This window comes from Gopherus evgoodei, chromosome 8 (assembly GCF_007399415.2).
Source record: "Gopherus evgoodei ecotype Sinaloan lineage chromosome 8, rGopEvg1_v1.p, whole genome shotgun sequence".
Taxonomy (NCBI): Eukaryota; Metazoa; Chordata; order Testudines; family Testudinidae; genus Gopherus; species Gopherus evgoodei.
In genome coordinates, this window is record NC_044329.1 from 106,345,554 (window position 1) to 106,364,028 (window position 18,475).

General features: G+C 43.5%; 1 protein-coding gene across 2 annotated transcripts in view; it reads left to right on the forward strand.

Annotated features, from left to right (window-relative positions):
- TRABD2B (TraB domain containing 2B) overlaps positions 1–1,965 on the forward strand; it is a 417,779-nt gene extending 415,814 nt beyond the window's left edge. For both annotated transcript variants that reach the window (XM_030573890.1, XM_030573891.1), the window contains one exon: positions 1,545–1,965. In XM_030573890.1, the coding sequence (XP_030429750.1) occupies positions 1,545–1,767 (223 nt within the window). In that variant the 3' untranslated portion in view covers positions 1,768–1,965. The remainder of the gene's footprint in view (positions 1–1,544) is intronic.
- Positions 1,966–18,475: the final 16,510 nt, after the last annotated feature.

The following is an 18,475-nucleotide window of genomic DNA, read 5'->3' on the forward strand; positions in this document are numbered from 1 at the left end:
ATCCTGTTTACCTCAGACCATTTCTCCAATTTGTCCAGATCATTTTGAATTATGACACTATCTTCCAAAGCAGTTGAAACATAATTGCTTATTAATTACTGAATGCTGATAGTGAGTTTGATGCTGTTCGTTACAGAGAAGCACACTCTGTCTGACATGGGGCTTGCAGTTTAAGAGCAAAAACATGGTCATAGATAGGACTTTTGACTTTGGATTTCACTGGGACCAGAATTTGGTCCTTGTGACATATTGGCAATTTCCTGCAATATCTTTGGAAGAACTGATTGCATTAAGTTTATGTATCATTATAGACCAGCCAGGGACTGTATGTAATTCCAAGGGGATGGTAACCACAGCCCCTCCAGGAACTGAGAACAACGGGGTGGTGATTAGGCAAATTCACTCTAGGGAGGCTTGCCTATACTAGTTCAGACTGGATTATCCAGAGGCCAACAGACACAGAAAGGACTTTTGGATAATTAGTCTGAGTTTAACCTGATGCAAGACCTTCTTTCTGGTCCAGTCAACAGAAAGGACCTACTGTCCAAGGGACATCTCAGTCCTTAGGGAAGGGTTGGAAGGATTGACAATGACCAGAGTTCTTGTGGAGTTGGGGGGCTGGTCTCTGGTAAACTTATTAGCAAACGGGTAGGCTCTTCTATTGTTTTTAATATTTTTGCTCTGTAATGCTTTTACCTTGCAAATAAATGTGCTTGCTTAAACAGAGATGTCTGGTAACTTAAAACCATGGGCAATTATGCTGCTGATAGCCTCTGAGGAGAAAAGCAAAGCAGGCCTGTTTAGGCAGTCTGACTTGCTGGGGTAATTCAGAGTGTAGGCAGGGGACTAGACCTGAAAATACGCCAATCAAGAGGGAGTGAGATGCATGTCTCCGCCCAAGAGAGGTGATGGCTGGGGAGCCAAGAGGCCTAAGTGTCCGAGCCTTCAGTGGACCATAGAGGGGAAAAAAGGTAGAGTTGCCCTGAACTATAACAGTCCTAACAGCATGCATAGCAACATTCAATCCCAACCCAATGGGAAGAAGCTTGGACTTTTTGTTTATTTCAAATGCTCAGTGAATCATCAGTCATGTAGTTATTAGGCCAGACCCTCATCTGGTATAAACAGACATCGTTCCATCGAGTGCATTTCAAGTATATTGTTTTGACACACAATGTCTTGTAGCCAGTGAAGCACTGAAGCTCCCATTTTTTAAGATCGCACACATAGATGTGGCCACGTGACTAGAGTCAGGACTCCGGGGTTCTATTATTGACTTTTTCACGAGGTTACATTAGGTAAGTCACTTCCCTGTGCTTCAGTTTCACACAGGCACACACCCGCCCCCAGTAATACAGAATGAATAACACCTCTCTTGCAGGGATGTGGTGAAATAATTAGCACAGTGAACTCTTCCATAGAAAGAAACTCTATCTGTTCAAACTATTGTTCTTATTACTAATTAGGAAGATGTAGACTCAGCAACTCCCTGCATACTGAAAACAGAATCCTGTTTAATTTTGTCCTCTTGTCTTTTCTCCTAGCACGACCATGCTACCTTCACACGTCAGGATAACCAATGGCTACATCACAGTCAATCCTCCCATTTGGTTTTCAAACCAACTGGATCAGAGACCACGTTCGGATCTCCCATTCCACCATCAGCCAAAAAGCTCAGCTGCTGGCCGCCTATTAGCACCATCCATAACTGCTTCTTTCTATGTGGCAATAGCATCTTTTCTCCTGAGTCTATTGAGGCCTTCCTGACCAACCTAGGATTACGTGCAATACCTAAAATGGAGAACAGAGATAATTTATGAACAAGTGGGTGGTTTTCTCCATGACGGTTTCAGTCTGGACCTTCTCACTGAGGAGAAATGGTAGTGCCTCTAGCTGGTTTTGTCTCTTAGCCCAGATATATTTTGAAACTCTAAAGCTTTATTGTAACACTGACTTATATCTTCTTTTTTGTAGAAGGATCTTTATTTCCCATAGTGCTATGGGGCTTTGTAAAATATATGTGTTCATTTATATATTAAAAAAGTGTATTTATTCAACTGGTAAACTTATTTTTCTTGGTATTGGATATGTTAATAACATCCCCATTAAACAGTAGTGACGGTGAAACAGATAACTTAATATTTTCTATATTTGATTATTTAACCAACCAATCTGAAATGACATCCAAAGATGCTGTTTTAGTCATTACACTAACCCTCCCATAGGCAAATTTGTGCTGATCGCTGAGATTAGTGTGTGTGTGTGTTGAGGGGGGAAGGAATAATATCTGTTTAGAATAATTTAGACATATTTTAGACAACTCATGCTGTGTGTGGTCTTGGTGTTACTAGGGAAAAAGGCATGTTCTTAACTCAAGTTAGTGAACCCAAGGTAAGATCCTAGTGAAGAAAAGACCATTTGTGGTATTCACATGAGTTAGCAAGTCAAGATTAAACTCTGAGCTTCCCCCACTGCCTTTAACTCAACCTGCTAACTTGTAAGAAAAGTGCAGGCTGTGTTGCCTTCGCTAGGATTAACAAATTAATACATCATGATAGCTAACTTCAGTCGAGAATTCACCTTTTTTCCTAGTGAAAAAGCATGGCACCCATCTGGAGTAACTCTGCTGAGTTCGTTTTTCCTCTCACACCCTTTTTGGATGAGTGTGACTCCTCATTGGATTTACTCCAGATTTACACAACTGCTAACGAGAGCAGAATTTGGCCTACATATGGGATTTAAATGTTCAAGAGCATGCTAGTCTATAAAACTTCTCAGCTCTGGCCACACTTCACCTAGAGCAAGTTGGGGGTGCAGAAGCATCTTAAAGGCTTCAGGTGAAATGGAAGACATTGAGCTTTGCCCCCAGTGAGAGCTTCAAGGACATCTCATGCATCCTATTCCATTGTATATTTTGGCATGTGGAAAATGAGAGATGTTGGTTTTGGAAAGGAGCCATTCCCCTTGCATGACATTTATTGCACTGGGCTGCATATTGTAAGCATGTTTTAGGAACTTCCGTTACAGCTTTATTTGAGCGCTTACACTCTTGAGGACTTCATTTGACTATAATGCCTTAGAAAGCCTTCAAATTCCACCTTAACGTACCTAACCCAGTGCACTCTATGGCTGTATTCTTGACAATGAATGGACCATCTGCACTGAGAACTGTGAACTCATTTAAGAATAAACTATCCCACAGTAAATGGACCCGCAGGTAATGCAGGTTTTCTTGGTGTGATGCTACAGAACAGAGGAAGATTATTATTACTTGGAATATGGTAGCATAGCACCCAGAGGCTCCAGTTGAGATGGTGGCCCCATTATTCTAGCCACTGTACAAACACACAGTGAGTAACAATCCCTGCCCCAAAAATGTACAGTGTAACTCAGGGGTGGGCAAACTACAGCCTGGGGGCTGCATCCAGCCCTTCGGATGTTTTAATCCGGCCCTTGAGCTCCTGTTGAGGAGCCGGGTCCAGGGCTTTCCCCACTCCAGCGCTCCATCCATGGAGCGGAGTCAGGATCTTCCCCACTCCATACGTGCTGTGGCTCCGTGTGGCTCTTGGAAGCAGTGGAATGTCCTCCTTCCGGCTCAAACACGTAGGGGCAGCCAGGGTGCTCTGCACACTTCTCCCACCCCAAGTTCTGCCTTTGCGGCTCCCATGAGCTGGGAACCGTGGCCAATGGGAGCTGCAGGGGCGGCACCTGAGGACAGGGCAGCCTGCAGAGCTGCCTGGCCACACCTCTGTGTAGGAGTCGGAGAGGGGACATGCTGCTGCTTCTGGCCACCTGGAGCCTGCACCCCTGACCCTCTCTCATGCCCCAACCCCCTGCCCCAGCCCTGATACCCCTCCCACCCTCCAAACCCCTCGGTCATAGCCCAGAGCACCCTCCTGCACCCCAAACCCCTCATCCCTAGCCCCACTCAGAGCCCACACCCCCAGCTGGAGCCACCACCCCCGCACCCTAACCTCCTACCCCAGCTTGAAGTCTCCTCCTTTACCCCAGACTCCTCATTTCTGGCCCCACCTTAGAGCCCACACCCTCAGCCGGAGCCTTCACCCCCTCCCACATCCCAACCCCCAATTTTGTGAACATTCATGGCCCGCCATACAATTTCCATACCCAGATATGGCCCTGGGGTCAAAAAGTTTGCCCACCCCTGGTCTAAATAGACAAGACAGAGAAAAAGTGGGAGGGGAACAAGAGATTCATAGAGCTGAAGTGATTGTCCCAGGTCACTGGGAATGTCGGTGGCAGAGCTAGGAGTGGCACTCAAGTCTTGTGACCCTCAGGCCACTGTCATTTCCATTAGACCAGCAGCAGGGATAGAGCTCAGACTCTCCTGCTCCAAAAGCCTGGGTTCCTACCAGCTGAGAATCTCCATTAGCGTTATAAGGCCTGTGACATGCGGTTGAGTAGTCCTGAGTCTCTCCCATATAAGATAATGGCACACATACTCGTTAGCCCAATGTATTACAATATTTATTTTACACATAGTCTAGTTATAGCTGTCACGTCCCAAGATTTCATCTATACTTCAGGGGAAACAGACTTTGCCACTGTTTATTTGAATGTTTTATACTGAGACTTCCTCCTGGAGACCTCCCCTCACATTCACTATTAGACCACTATCCCTCCAATTCAAAGTCCTAGAACATCTTGGTAGCAACTTCCTCATGCGGAAATGAAATATCAGCTAAGTATTTAATTGATAGTTCACTGTTTTGAAGGCTATTCTGAAGGTGAAGCTAAGGAGAAGGACCCTGATGATCTAGCTTTCCATGGACTTTAGAGAACTGTCTTGAAGTCATGATCATAGAGGTTCCCCAACTAATTAGATGATATTCCCTGTATGCTTTAGTGCACAGATATCTGTCCAATTAACTGGTTCCAATCAACTGTTTTTAAACCATACCGGTAAATATGTAAAGGACTACAAAATGAAACCCCCCCTACCATAGACAAAATGGAATATTTAGTAATTAACTATGCTAACCCAGTACTAATAAAAATACGCTAATGCTAGATAGCACATGACTGTGTTTCTGAAAGAGCCTTTACTCAAATGGGCCATATTAATGTCATGACTATTTTCCACATGAGTTTGGAGAGTGTCTATATAATTCAGAGGGGAAACATGCTGTGTTCATAATAGTAATAACCACACACTACTAGCTTCATTTGGGATTTTATTTTCCTTCTCTTTTTTGAGCCTTTTGGTTTAATATTTTCCAGCATTTTTCAGCAACCAAGAGGGCTAGAAGCTGATTTTTTCCCAATGAAAGCCGAGATCCTCATATAATCACTGAATCCAGGAGCTGGGAATTTTAGAAAAACACCAAATACCACAAAACTCACAATACAATTGTGAAAGTTTGGCACCATTGTTGTGGGAATTACACTTAATCAACAGATATTGTGAGATTTCTGCTACTTGGGGCCAAGATTTTGGCATTGTTGAATCCAAACCAGAACACTGATCTGATTCAAGGTATGTCTACACTTACCGTGGATCAGCACTGCAGCCCTTGATCTACCGGGGGTTGATTTAGTGGGTCTAGTGAAGACCCGTTAAATCAACCACAGATCGCTGTCCCGTCACCTCTGGTACTCCATCGGAACAAGAAGCGTAAGGTAAGTCGATGGAAGAGTTTCTCCCATCGACCCAGCATGGTGTAGACACCGCAATAAATCGACCTAAGCAACGTTAACTCCAGCTATGTTATTCACGTAGCTGGAGTTGCGTAACTTAAGTTGACTTACCCCTGTAATATAGACCTGGTCTCGGTCTCACAGCTCAGTCCTAAGCTAAAATCAATCTTAATACGCCCTACCCTATATCTAATTGTGATATCGCAACTAATGCCAATTAACTATCAAGCTGCTATCCTGGCCGAAAGGAATGTACAATACCACAATCAAAAGAGCAAAGGGACTCTATTTGACTTCTTTCCTCATTTCCCTTGCCAAAATGCATTGCCACTTGAAGAGCATGGATGGGGATAGTGGGATAGAAGACGCATTGTACTTTGTGAATGGCCCATTTTTGGTTCAAGCACTCATGCTGTTGAAAAATGCTATTGTCTTCCTAGAACTCTATTGGCAATGATGACTGAGCATGATTAATGATAATTATGCTCTACACAGGTGTCAAACTCTCTCCTTTCCTGAACCTCCCTCCCAGTTCTGCAAACTAAGTTGTAGTTTAAGAACAACCAGTATGCAGTGCTGTGTGTTTATCTAACCTCTTTGCTATTGAGCTGGCAAGAGAGGGAGCTATCCAAGCCATCCTTAATGCAGCGATCAGTCTATTGGTATGAAGAGGTATTTTGTTACAAAGCATCATCTATTTAGGATGTCAGTTTTCCACAGCATGTTACAGTTATATCAGAAAAACCGCCATGCTAAGGTTCAACTTTTAAAAATCAATCAGCCCAGCATAAATGTCATCGTTCCACATTGTCATTCGGTAACCTACGGTATTTCTGCACCTCATTTGGCCAAAATAACCTTGAGCCACCTCTCTTAAGAGATCCACGTTACACAGAGTGCTCTGGATTTCAATTTCTACCTGAGCAGGAGAAAAATCCAGCTGCCTGATTCTGATCTCAGTTCACCAATTTTTGCACCAGCATTATTCAGCGAATATAATCCTGATTCACACGGGTGCAAAAAAGAAGAGTAAGGGGTGACTTGATTATAGTCTGTGAGGTCACACAGGAAGTCATACTAAATGATCATAGTGGTCCTAACTAGCCTTGGAATCTATGAAGCAGAGATAGCTCAGGTCTCTCTACCCATGCTGGGAAGCACCTGCCCAGCTGCTGTGTAGACGTACCCCTCATGGGTAGCTTTTAAATTGGTGCCTTAAGCTAGGGAAATTCCATGAGATCCCAACTGTTAACTGTGCTGCTTCTTGTGGAGGGATGTGAGTCTTCATCTGAAGTTCAAGATGCATATTGTTCAGTGTCCACTTCAAATGTGCATCAAATATTTCTAGGATTTTTTTGTTCCTCTTCCTCCTCCCACTTTTGTGACATGTTCTGAAGAGTTCTTTAAAACTGTAATTAAAAAGATGCTTTCTAATGTTATTTTTGTTTCAAAATATTTTTGTAGCATAATATATGAATAAAAGTTATTATAAATCCACAGCACACAAATCTTGTATGTCTAGGTTCTTCCCCCCTTCCCTGTGAACTAGGTGTTCATTGAAAACATGCGACAATTCAAATTTCAAGTCTGAGCGGAGAGTTTGAAAGCTGCCTTTGGCACAGGATGGGCTCATTTTCCCTGGAAATGGGGGCCATTTCAGAGTGGGGCAATCTTTGCCATAAAATGGAACCCTCCTTTGAGGTCATCGTGAACAGTGGGAATACCTCCAATAAAGCTATGCCATGTTGCACCAGACGGAGATCTGACCCCGGGAGCCAGTGGAGTTACCTCAGTGTCAGAGAGATTAGAATCAAGTTCTTGTGTATTACAGGAGCCAGGTTGACAGCCCTAATTCTCCTTTTACCCGACTGATCTAATGCCATTGGGCAGATCCTTGGCTGTTGGAAGGAGTCGCCTCTCTGAAGTCAATGGAGCTCTAGCACTTTACAAAACTAACAAGCTGCTTTAATTTCAATGGTGTTACTCTTGATTTACACCATTGTGAGCTTAGAATCGGGTTCTGTGTAGGTCTGGAGGCAGAATTTATTGCATAACTCCATGATGTGAGGGCTGCTACAGCAATAACTCACACATCCGTATATCCTAGTAAAAACCTTGTTTAAATGGACAAGACAGAGGGCCTGTGCTCAGTCCTGGTGGGAAAAGGAGGTGTTTTATTTGAATGAAAACAGTTGGTGTCTTTTGAGCCTTGAGCACACCCTTTTGCAGCTGGCTGTAATCTTGGAATTGTGTATCCCTTGGAGATAGAGCAGAGGTTAGCTGTGTGCATGAGGATAAAGAGGGCTTTGGGAATTTGCTCATTTTTTGGCACATTCCACCTCGTTACAATGAAAGCCTGTAGCAAATCATATGCATTGTAACCGCTAGCACATACCTTTCCCTGAATACATTGCCCTTAATCGCACCTTAATTAGGTGTGAAAGCCTTTGCAATTTCAAGCAATATTTCAAGGTGGCTGTATCATAGATGTTTCTTTGACTGACAGCCACCCATTGTGGGGCTCTGTCTCCCTCTAGTGGTCATTGGGTTTGCTATCACCACAGCTAATAGAATGGGATTTTCTAGCCCAAATGTTAAGGTGCAGATTCTCAAAGGTATTCAGTCACTGATTTCAATAGGAATCAGACACCATAATATCTTTGATGATCTACGCCTAAACACTGTGATTTAAGATCCAGCTTCAACCCCTAATGCCAATGACCCATCCAAGGGCATAACATCATTGCCTAAAAATTATTGCTGCTGAGAAATTGTAGATTTTCCATCATCCCATTTAGAACTAGTCAAAAAATGCAGAAAAATGTTTGACATTTTTAGAGAATAGTTTTCATCAGTACTTCAAATTTAAAATATGTTCAGCACTCGAACTGGTCAAAAAACAGAAATAGATATTCTTGGAAAATGTTCACAGCAAATTTTCATTCAAATTTTGAAAATCTGAATATTTTCAGACCTCTCTAATTTCAGTGTTTCATGCTCAAGAGGTTTGGCCTAGCTTTTGATAATCTTTCAGACTTTTGAGTGCTGCCTCCTGAGCTTTTTCATCTAAAACTAATGAAATCACATGGCTTCAATCAGATGTGTAGCCATTTAAGTAGAGCTGGCTAGAAATTCTCCCCCTCCCCTCACACACCCAAACAAAAATTACTATGCACGTTTTCCTCTGGAAAAAAAAAATAGTTAGGCATCATATACTTAAAGCCAAATCATCATGCATATTCATAAGAGGATAGAATTAAGATTACATGGTCAACTTTAATTCTGGCATTTCTGATCTCTTGGCCTATTGATAACATTCTTATAGTGGAGCTGATTTTTGCATGCAGTAAATTATATGTTGGTAAGGAAGTGTGAGTTTAAATACGTAAATCTAAGGGTGCATGCCTCTAAATTGGAGTTGTGTAATATACACATTGAGGGCACCAGAAGAGGGTGTAAGTTGCCCCAAATAGACTTCCTCTGCACTTACTTCTGCTCATCTTTGAATCTGGATCTCACCCATTGTAGCATCCTGCATGGAACCTGGAAGGAGGAGTACTGGTTTCAGGAGGGAAGAGTTTGGAGGAGGCCCCAAGGAGTCAGTCTGTGTGCATATGGCTAGACTGCTAGCTGCAATCACAGCACCTGTGTAAATAGTTCTCTTAATAAAGAGACAATTTAGTTTTACAAGCATGGAGTCCTTTCATGTTATCACCCAGCACATGGAGCATGGTAGCAGTGGTCAGTCTAGTGAGACCCACAGTAAGAAAGAGCATGTGATTAACAAGAAAAGAAAGCAGCATTTAGAAACAGCTCAAACACTGAGGCCCGGTCTACATTAAGGGTAGGGATCGATCTAGGTTACACAACTTCAGCTACGTCAATAACGTAGCTGAAGTCAACGTACTTATATTGACTTACCGTGGTGTCTTCACCACTGTGAGTCGACTGCTGCCGCTCCCCCGTCTGTCTACAGGATTGATCATGGTGGATAAGATGAAAAGAATGCAGGTAATGCTTTTTTTTAATTATCTCTTGGGGAAGGGAGGGAGGACAAGAAGTGAGTCAGGGTGTGTCTACACTGCAGTCAAGAGCTGTGATTGCAGACCCAAGTTCCTAGCTGGAGTAACAGTAGCAGTGTAGCCATGGCAACAAGGGCAGTGGTATGAGTTAGCCACTCGAGTGTATACCCAGTGTAGGGGAGTCATTTTCTATGGGGCAAAAGAGCGAGTTGTCCCCGAGCATTGCTATGACCCCTCCCTGGACTTATGATAGGACTTCACTCCCTGACATCACAGGATATAATATAATCACACATAATATAATGTTCTATGTGCTACCACAACTGTGTCCCCTATCCCCTCCACCCAGAATTTTTCTGAACTGATGCCCCTAACCTAGGGAGCTGGACAAGGTTGTGCTCAGGATGTTTGCCTGTTTGCTGTTTGATCAAAGCTAGCTTAGATAAGCCTACACAAGCTGCAGTCATGCCTCCTGATCGCATTGTAGACATACCCTAAGATAGTGGTTCTCAAAGCTGGTCCACCGCTTCTTCAGGGAAAGCCCCTGGTGGGCAGGGCTGGTTTGTTTACTTGCCGTGTCTGCAGGTTCAGCCGATCATGGATCCCACTGGCTGTGATTCGCCGCTCCAGGCCAATGGGGGCTGTGGGAAGTAGTGCAGGCCGAGGGACGTACTGGCCGCCCTTCCTGTAGCCCCCATGGGCCTGGAGCAGTGAACTGCGGCCAGTGGGAGCTGCGATTGGCTGAACCTGCGGACGCGGCAGGTAAACAAACCGGCCTGGCCCACCAAGGACTTTCCCTACGCAAGCGGCAGACCAGCTTTGAGAACCACTACCCTAAGACACTGTAACCAAGACTAATTCCCAAAACACTGGAACAGCCGATAACTCTGTTTGATGAGAGCTGTGACCCCAGACAGAATGAGACTGTAGAGAGATCCTGCTTTTTTTACTCAAAATCAAGGGAACAGAAGAGGGGATAGATACTTAGCTGAGAAATCTGGAATCCACGTGTCGCTTTGGAGAAATAAAAGATTTACCATCTAGAAAGAAGATCGTTTGTGGGACACACGAGTCCACCTTCCAGGAGAAATTGAAAGCAAGAGCTCTAACTGTAGAGAAATGCCTCCAAGTAGCAAGTAGGCAGTGTTGTTGTAGCCATGGTGGTCCCAGGATATTAAGGAGATAAGGTGGCTGAGGTCATATATTTTACTGGACCAACTTCTTACACAGGGGTCTTCTTCCGAAGAGCTTCTTTTGTTGGTCCAATAAAAACTATGACCTCACCCACCTTGTCTCTCTGATACGCTGGGACCAACATGGCTACAACAACACTGCGTACTTGGAGCCATTTCACAGATCATCTGAAGACAAGCTCTGTGCTGCTCGAAAGCTTGTCTCCCTCACCAACAGAAGTTGATCCATCAAGATATTATGTCACGCACCTTTCATTCCAAGTTGTGAGGGCAGCTGTCCAGTCCAGGGGAAGGGTCAAAACCATGCCAGCAACTAGCGGAGAACAAGCACACAGGGTCACGCCAAGGGACTGCATAGGGCAGGCCAGAGACGGAGCGACTGAGAGTGCAGACATCATGGTGTCATTTACATGCTGAGGGGCCAGAAGCGAAGGGGTGAGGCAGGAAAGTGAATAAAAGGCAGACATGGAAAGGGCTCAGTTAAAATCACCCTGCCTCACGTTAATGTAGACATCTTCCAGCTGCTCAGCATGTAAACTAAACCATTTTAGGCTATGTCTGCACTACCCCTTATGTGAATAAACCACTCCCCGAGCGACACAAGTTACCCGACATAAGCGCCCGTGTGGAGAGAGCTTCTCACGCTGACACAGCTATTGCTGCTCGTGGGGGCTGGAGTAAAGCTGACGGGCGAGCTCGCTCTCGTTGACTAACAGTAGCTACATTAGAGAACTTACAGCGGTGCAGCTACATCGGTGCACTGTAAACTCTCTAGTGTAGCTATGCCCTTAGGTTCCCTTGCACACCAGACCCTGGGTGTAAATCAGTCTAGGTACTCCAGTTAAGTCTAAAGGCATTTAACTTACACCACATTAACTCGGAAATTGGTGAAGAGTTTTTAGATGACAGACACAACTTTCAAAAGCACCTACATGACTTAAAAGTCTAAGGTCAACTTTCAGAAATGACTGAAGCACTTAGGAGCCTAAATCCCTTTGCCCTTAACTGAGAGCCTCCTACCCTAGTCCCTTATGAAAAATGGCTCCTAGGCTCCTAAATCACTTAAGTGCTTTTGAAAATTGTACTCATACTGATTACTTTGTGAGCAACGTTTAGCTCGATTAAGCCTAATGATGCCCGTCTCTATATTTTTCCACCCAGGCAGAATTGCAAATGGCTCAGTAATTGGAATTAAATGCCATTTGAGATGTAGGATGGTTAGCCACAATTATGCAAGTCTTGTGGCCCAGTGTAGTACAAGATCAGCTTCCACAGATCAGAAACTAAGAGGTGAGTGCCCAGGTCTCTAGCCATTTTCTGCTCTGTTGAACCAAACTGAGAGACACTTTTCTTACTGACTTATACTCTTTTAACTGTTACATGCAGTGTTGTATTGTTGTAGCCATGTTGGGTCCAGGATATTAGAGAGACAAGATGGGTGATGTAATATCTTTTATTGGACCAATTTCTGTGGGTGAAGAGGCAAAAAAGGAGGATTAGTGGGTTACAGACTGTAAGCCATAAATCCTGTGTCTTTATTAAGACCATGAATTTTAGTGTCTAGCAAAGTCATTGTAACGTGCTTGGATGCTCTGCAAGAACGAGGCCCACACACACTATGAGTTATTTGGCTTTAATGAAGGCAAAGTGACACATTCGCAACGGGGACCCCGGGCGTTGCTGTCACTTTGGCGGGGAACCCAGCACCGAAGCTCGGCTTGGCCTGGGTCGGAGTCCAAAGGTGGAACCGGGAGCATACAGCTATATAGACACAATACAAAAGCAACTCATACATATGCAAAAAGGGACTTCCCACAGGCTATGTCCACCCTTAGCCAAAGGCCAGGGACTGTCCATGGGTGGTATACGCCCTTTGGTCTAAGGCCATACAAGCTAGTTTCAACCAGTTAAAAGCAAGTTATAACTGGCATGCCGTGTCCTACAACGACCGGCCACTTAGCAAGCAGGGACTTTCCACAAGGCCGCCGAGAAAGTGGAAATACCCTAGCTAGGCCGTGACACAGTCTTCCGCAGTCCCCTACAGTCACAAACTTAGGCTACCAAGCTTGTCTCTGGGAGGTGCTGTGCAGGTGTCCTCTGAGGCTTAGAACTGAGAGGTCTAATAGGGAGTGATTGGTTTGTGAAAATTGTTAACCCTGGGGCGGCACAGTCTGCCTTTTACCATTTTTCTGCGTGAGTTCATTTGAGAGCGTAGTGATTATCTGGTTTCACCCGCATAGTAATTGGGGCATTTAATGCACTGGATGTGGTATACGTATGTTGTGATCAGCGTATGTAGGACCCATGGATCTTAGAAGGTGGGAGGCATTGATCATCGTAGCAGTGGAGAAATGTCTACAGGTTTTGCATCTGTTGTTATAGCACATATGATATAAGATATACTTAAGCTAAACAATCTGTTCCCTCTTATATTTAGCTGTGACACTCTAAGTATCTTTCCTAGACCTGAAGAACAGCTCTGTGTAAGCTTGAATTTCTTGCTGACAGAAATTGGTCCATTAAAAGATATTACCTCACCCACTTGGTCGTTCTTTAATTGTGTGACTTAAATTAAACTCATAGAGTTCTTAGGGCTCCATTTCTTAGGATCATGACATGTTGCATGCGGCAGGGGATATTCACTAAAATAAGGTACTTCCAAATAAGAGGTCATCCTTTCTCTGTCTGCTGAAGACCTGGTGTTCATATCTGTTTTTTCTTGGTTGTCACTGGTTAAAAAAAGTCTCCTATGGCAAAGGTTTTAGATGTTGCAGACATATGGAAAACCTGCCTTTGTTTGCACACGTACCCTACTGCTCAGTGTATTTTATAGCCTGGGTCCCCCTCTGGCCACAGAAGATATGAACATTACAGGCCCAGGTGGGGGACCTTAGCCCAGCCTCCAGTAGCTTTTAGCTCTGAAGTCCAAGGTTCAAAGTCCAAGGTACCAGCTAAGAGAGCAGCTATCACATACACAAAGAAGTACTTAATGTATAAGCACTCAACAGCATGTCCAGTTTTGTGCATATATGTGCATCTTTTACAGAAACAGCTTAGGTGCTGCTGTTTAAAAATGTATCCCTTTAAATCCTTGCGCCCAGCTGGAAGTAAAAGTAAAGCCAGAGGAACTGCAGCCATGAGTAGAGGACATCCAACCAACAAAAATAACCAGAGACCCATAGTTCTGTTTCCAGTAATAACTTCAGTAATGGCAAAATGAGTAGGTACACAGTTTACTAAACATTTGGATGGCGAGAATGTAATTATCTAATTTCAGTAGGGTAGATGAAAAACACCAAAAAGCTTTTCTGAAAGTTACAAATTTCATGCTGCTTTCTTTGACTGATGGTTTCCTTTGCCCTGAATGAAATGCTCAGATGATTTACTTGTGCAGCTCTTGGATGAGTGTTGGCCTCTGGCTCCTTGATGGGTGGCATGCAGATGTGATGGAATATAACCAGCTTTGACACCAGTTTAAAGCTGGACTGGACAGATTACCCAAGAATATACTGTAGGGAACAGTCCTGTGCTCGATATGCTAAATAGAAGATTGGCTAAAAATTTGATCCAAAGCTCAATGGAGTCAATGAAAAAACTTTGGCTTGAGTTCTGGATGGTTGGCTTTTCTAGATCAGTATTTCTCAACCAGGGGTATGTGTACCTTTGAGGGTCTGCAGAGGTCTTCTAGGGGGTACATCATCTCTAGTTTTACAACAGGCTGCATAAAAAGTACTAGCAAAGTCAGTACAAACTAAAATTTCATCTGGACAGTGACTAGTTTATACTGCTCTATATACTATACATTGAAATGTAAGTACACTATTTATACTCCGATTGATTTATTTTATTATTTTATGGTCAAAATGAGGAAGTCAGCAATTTTTCAGTAACAACGTGCTGTCCCACTTTTGTATGATTATGTCAGCAAACAGTTTTTATGTGAGGTGAAACGTGGGGGTACACAAGACAAATCATAGAATATCAGAGTTGGAAGGGACCTTGGGAGGTCATCTAATCCAACCCCCTGACAGATTTTTGCCCCAGATTCCTAAATGGAATCCTCAAGGATTGAACGCACATCCCTGGGTTTAGGAGACCTAGGTACTAACCATTGAGTTATTCCTCCTCCTTGCTTAAAAGGGATACAGGAGTGTGGAAAGGTTGAGAGCCACTATTCTAGCTGGTAAGCCCTAATCTTGCAAAGACTTGTGATCATGCTTTCCTTTAAGCACGTGAGTAGCCCCATGGATTTCACTGGATCAGTGTGTTTGTGTGCAAGCAGATTTCTAAAGCAATTCACTTTATTCCATTGAGAGCGAGACGATTAAAATGTCAACAAATTACATGAAGTCAAAACGCCATCATGTTGATTTTTCAGAGGAATAGAGGAAAAATAACAGCCAGCCACAGTGTGTTAATGCTAATAATGATCGTTCACACCCGGGGTCCCTTGGTTCTTACAATGAAGCACAGTGGGAAGAAAATGACCAGTATAATGTGAGAAAACATCAACAATCAGCAGATAGAGGTGAATCAAATTAAAGGCAGATGGAGGTGGAAAATGCTCTGATTTTCAAAGAAAGTACAATGAAGAACAATGGCCATATTATTCTTGAGAATTATGACATCAGTTTTAGAATGCATTGGCTCTGCATTCATAGACTCTAGGACTGGAAGGGACCTCGAGAGGTCATCGAGTCCAGTCCCCTGCCCTCATGGCAGGACCAAATACTGTCTAGACCACCCCTGATAGACATTTATCTAACCTACTCTTAAATATCTCCAGAGATGGAGATTCCAAAACCTCCCTAGGCAATTTATTCCAGTGTTTAACTACCCTGACAGTTAGGAACTTTTTCCTAATGTCCAACCTAAATCTCCCTTGCTGCAGTTTAAGCCCATTGCTTCTTGTTCTATCATTAGAGGCTAAGGTGAACAAGTTTTCTCCCTCCTCCTGATGACACCCTTTTAGATACCTGAAAACTGCTATCATGTCCCCTCTCAGTCTTCTCTTTTCCAAACTAAATAAACCCAATTCTTTCAGCCTTCCTTCATAGGTCATGTTCTCAAGACCTTTAATCATTCTTGTTGCTCTTCTCTGGACCCTCTCCAATTTCTCCACATCTTTCTTGAAATGCAGTGCCCAGAACTGGACACAATACTCCACTTGAGGCCTAACCAGTGCAGAGTAAAGCGGAAGAATGACTTCTCGTGTCTTGTTTACAACACACCTGTTAATGCATCCCAGAATCACGTTTGCTTTTTTTGCAACAGTATCACACTGTTGACTCATATTAAGCTTGTGGTCCACTATGACCCCTAGATCTCTTTCTGCCATACTCCTTCCTAGATAGTCTCTTCCCATTCTGTATGTGTGAAACTGATTGTTCCTTCCTAAGTGGAGCACTTTGCATTTGTCTTTATTGAACTTCATCCGGTTTACCTCAGACCATTTCTCCAATTTGTCCAGATCATGTTGAATTTTGACCCTGTCCTCCAAAGCAGTTGCAATCCCTCCCAGTTTGGTATCGTCTGCAAACTTAATAAGCGTACTTTCTATGCCAACATCTAAGTCGTTGATGAAGATATTGAACAGAGCCGGTTCCAGAACAGACCCCTGCAGAACCCCGCTTGTTATACCTTTCCACCATGATTGGGAGCCCTTAATAACTACTTTCTGAGTACGGTTACCCAGCCAGTTATGCACCCACCTTATAGTAGCCCCATCTAAATTGTATTTGCCTAGTTTATCGATAAGGATATCATGCGAGACCGTATCAAATGCCTTACTAAAGTCTAGGTATACCACATCCACCGCTTCTCTCTTATCCACAAGGCTCATTATCCTATCAAAGAAAGCTATCAGATTGGTTTGACATGATTTGTTCTGTACAAATCCATGCTGGCTATTCCCTATCACCCTACCACCTTCCAAGTGTTTGCAGATGATTTCTTTAATTACTTGCTCCATTATCTTCCCTGGCACAGAAGTTAAATTAACTGGTATGAGGAGAAATTAATAAGACTGGGACTTTTCAGTTTGGAAAAGAGATGACTGGGGGTGGTATATGATAGAGGTCTATAAAATCATGACTGGTGCGGAGAGAGTAAAAAAGGAAGTGTTATTTACTCCTCATAACATGAGAACTAGGGGTCATGAAATTAAATTAATAGGCAGCGAGTTTAAAACAAACAAAAGGAAGTATTTTTTCACACAATGCACAGTCAACCTGTGGAACTCCTTGCCAGAGGATGTTGTGAAGGCCAGGACTATAACAGGATTCAAAAAAGAACTAGATAAGTTCATGGAGGATAGGTCCATCAATGGCTATTAAAAAGGATGGGGAGGGATGGTCTCCCTAGCCTCTGTTTGCCAGAGGCTGGGAATGGGTGACAGGAGATGGATCACTTGATGATTACCTGTTCTATTAATTCCTTCTGGGGCACCTGGCATTGGCCGCTGTTGGAAGACAGAACACTGGGCTAGATGGACCTTTGGTCTGACCCAGGATGGCTTCTCTTATGTCCTTATTGATATTTTGCTGTTCTCAGTTTTGCATCTTCCTGGTAATAGGGTGTTTCATGTATATACTTAACACTGATTGGCTGGTTAATTAATTAGCTGGCTAGCTAATGGAGTGATTCTTCAGTCCCACAGAGGAGGAGAAAAGGTTTGCCTGGGTTCCAAATGGAGATTTCTGGAAGCAAGCGGAGGGATGAAATTACTGCCGTACTTCTAACTCAGCAGGCTGTACAGAGTTGATGGACAAAGCTGCTAGCTGAGAAGCGGTTGAACTCAACCTCAGTTTTTGGAACTCTGAGCTACTTTTCACTGTGGGGGCTCTTTCTGTGGGGATTGACATGTTTAAATTTAATTTGGGGTTTTTTGTTAATATTTAAGTAACATTGTGAAGATAATATATGTGGATTATGCAGTAACCTTGTTTTGTAGTAGAAATTAAGCTCTTATAATTAGGTTTCTTCATCATTATAAAACTCTATAAAGCTGGTACTTAAGAATTAAGTGCATTTCGTTTAAACTTGATTATGGGGAGGTTTCCCTGTGCAATCGTTGCTGAAAATCCTCAGATGACTGAATTCTGGGTCTCGGTGGGCTTTTCTCTAGGAACTGTGGTGAAGCACTAGGGCAGGGGCAATAAACTGCAGCCCACCCAAAGGTTAGACAGTTGCACTGGGATAATTCTTCTTGCCACTGGTGATTCTCTACTATCGCACCTTTGTGGAGTCAATTTCACCCCATCAAAGAAAGTGCTGAGTGGCAATTAAAGAACTTGCTACTCATTTGCAGTGGTAGTACCATATTATCTCTACTTTGCACTGGTGTAAGAATGACTTGCCACCAGCTATTTTCTCTAAATAGGTTGTAAGGCCATATGTCTTTAGAACCCAGGCCTGTAGAGCTATCAGACAGTTAATGGCTCTGGACTGCCACCCAGCAGCAGCTATTAAGCCACCTGCACTCCACTTCCCATGACCCACTATGGACACAGACCATGGGAAGTTCCACCCCAAGAGTTTGACAGACAGCAGGCCTGATTGGCTCCCTGCCCTATATAAACCAAAGGGCATGCCAGTGACTGT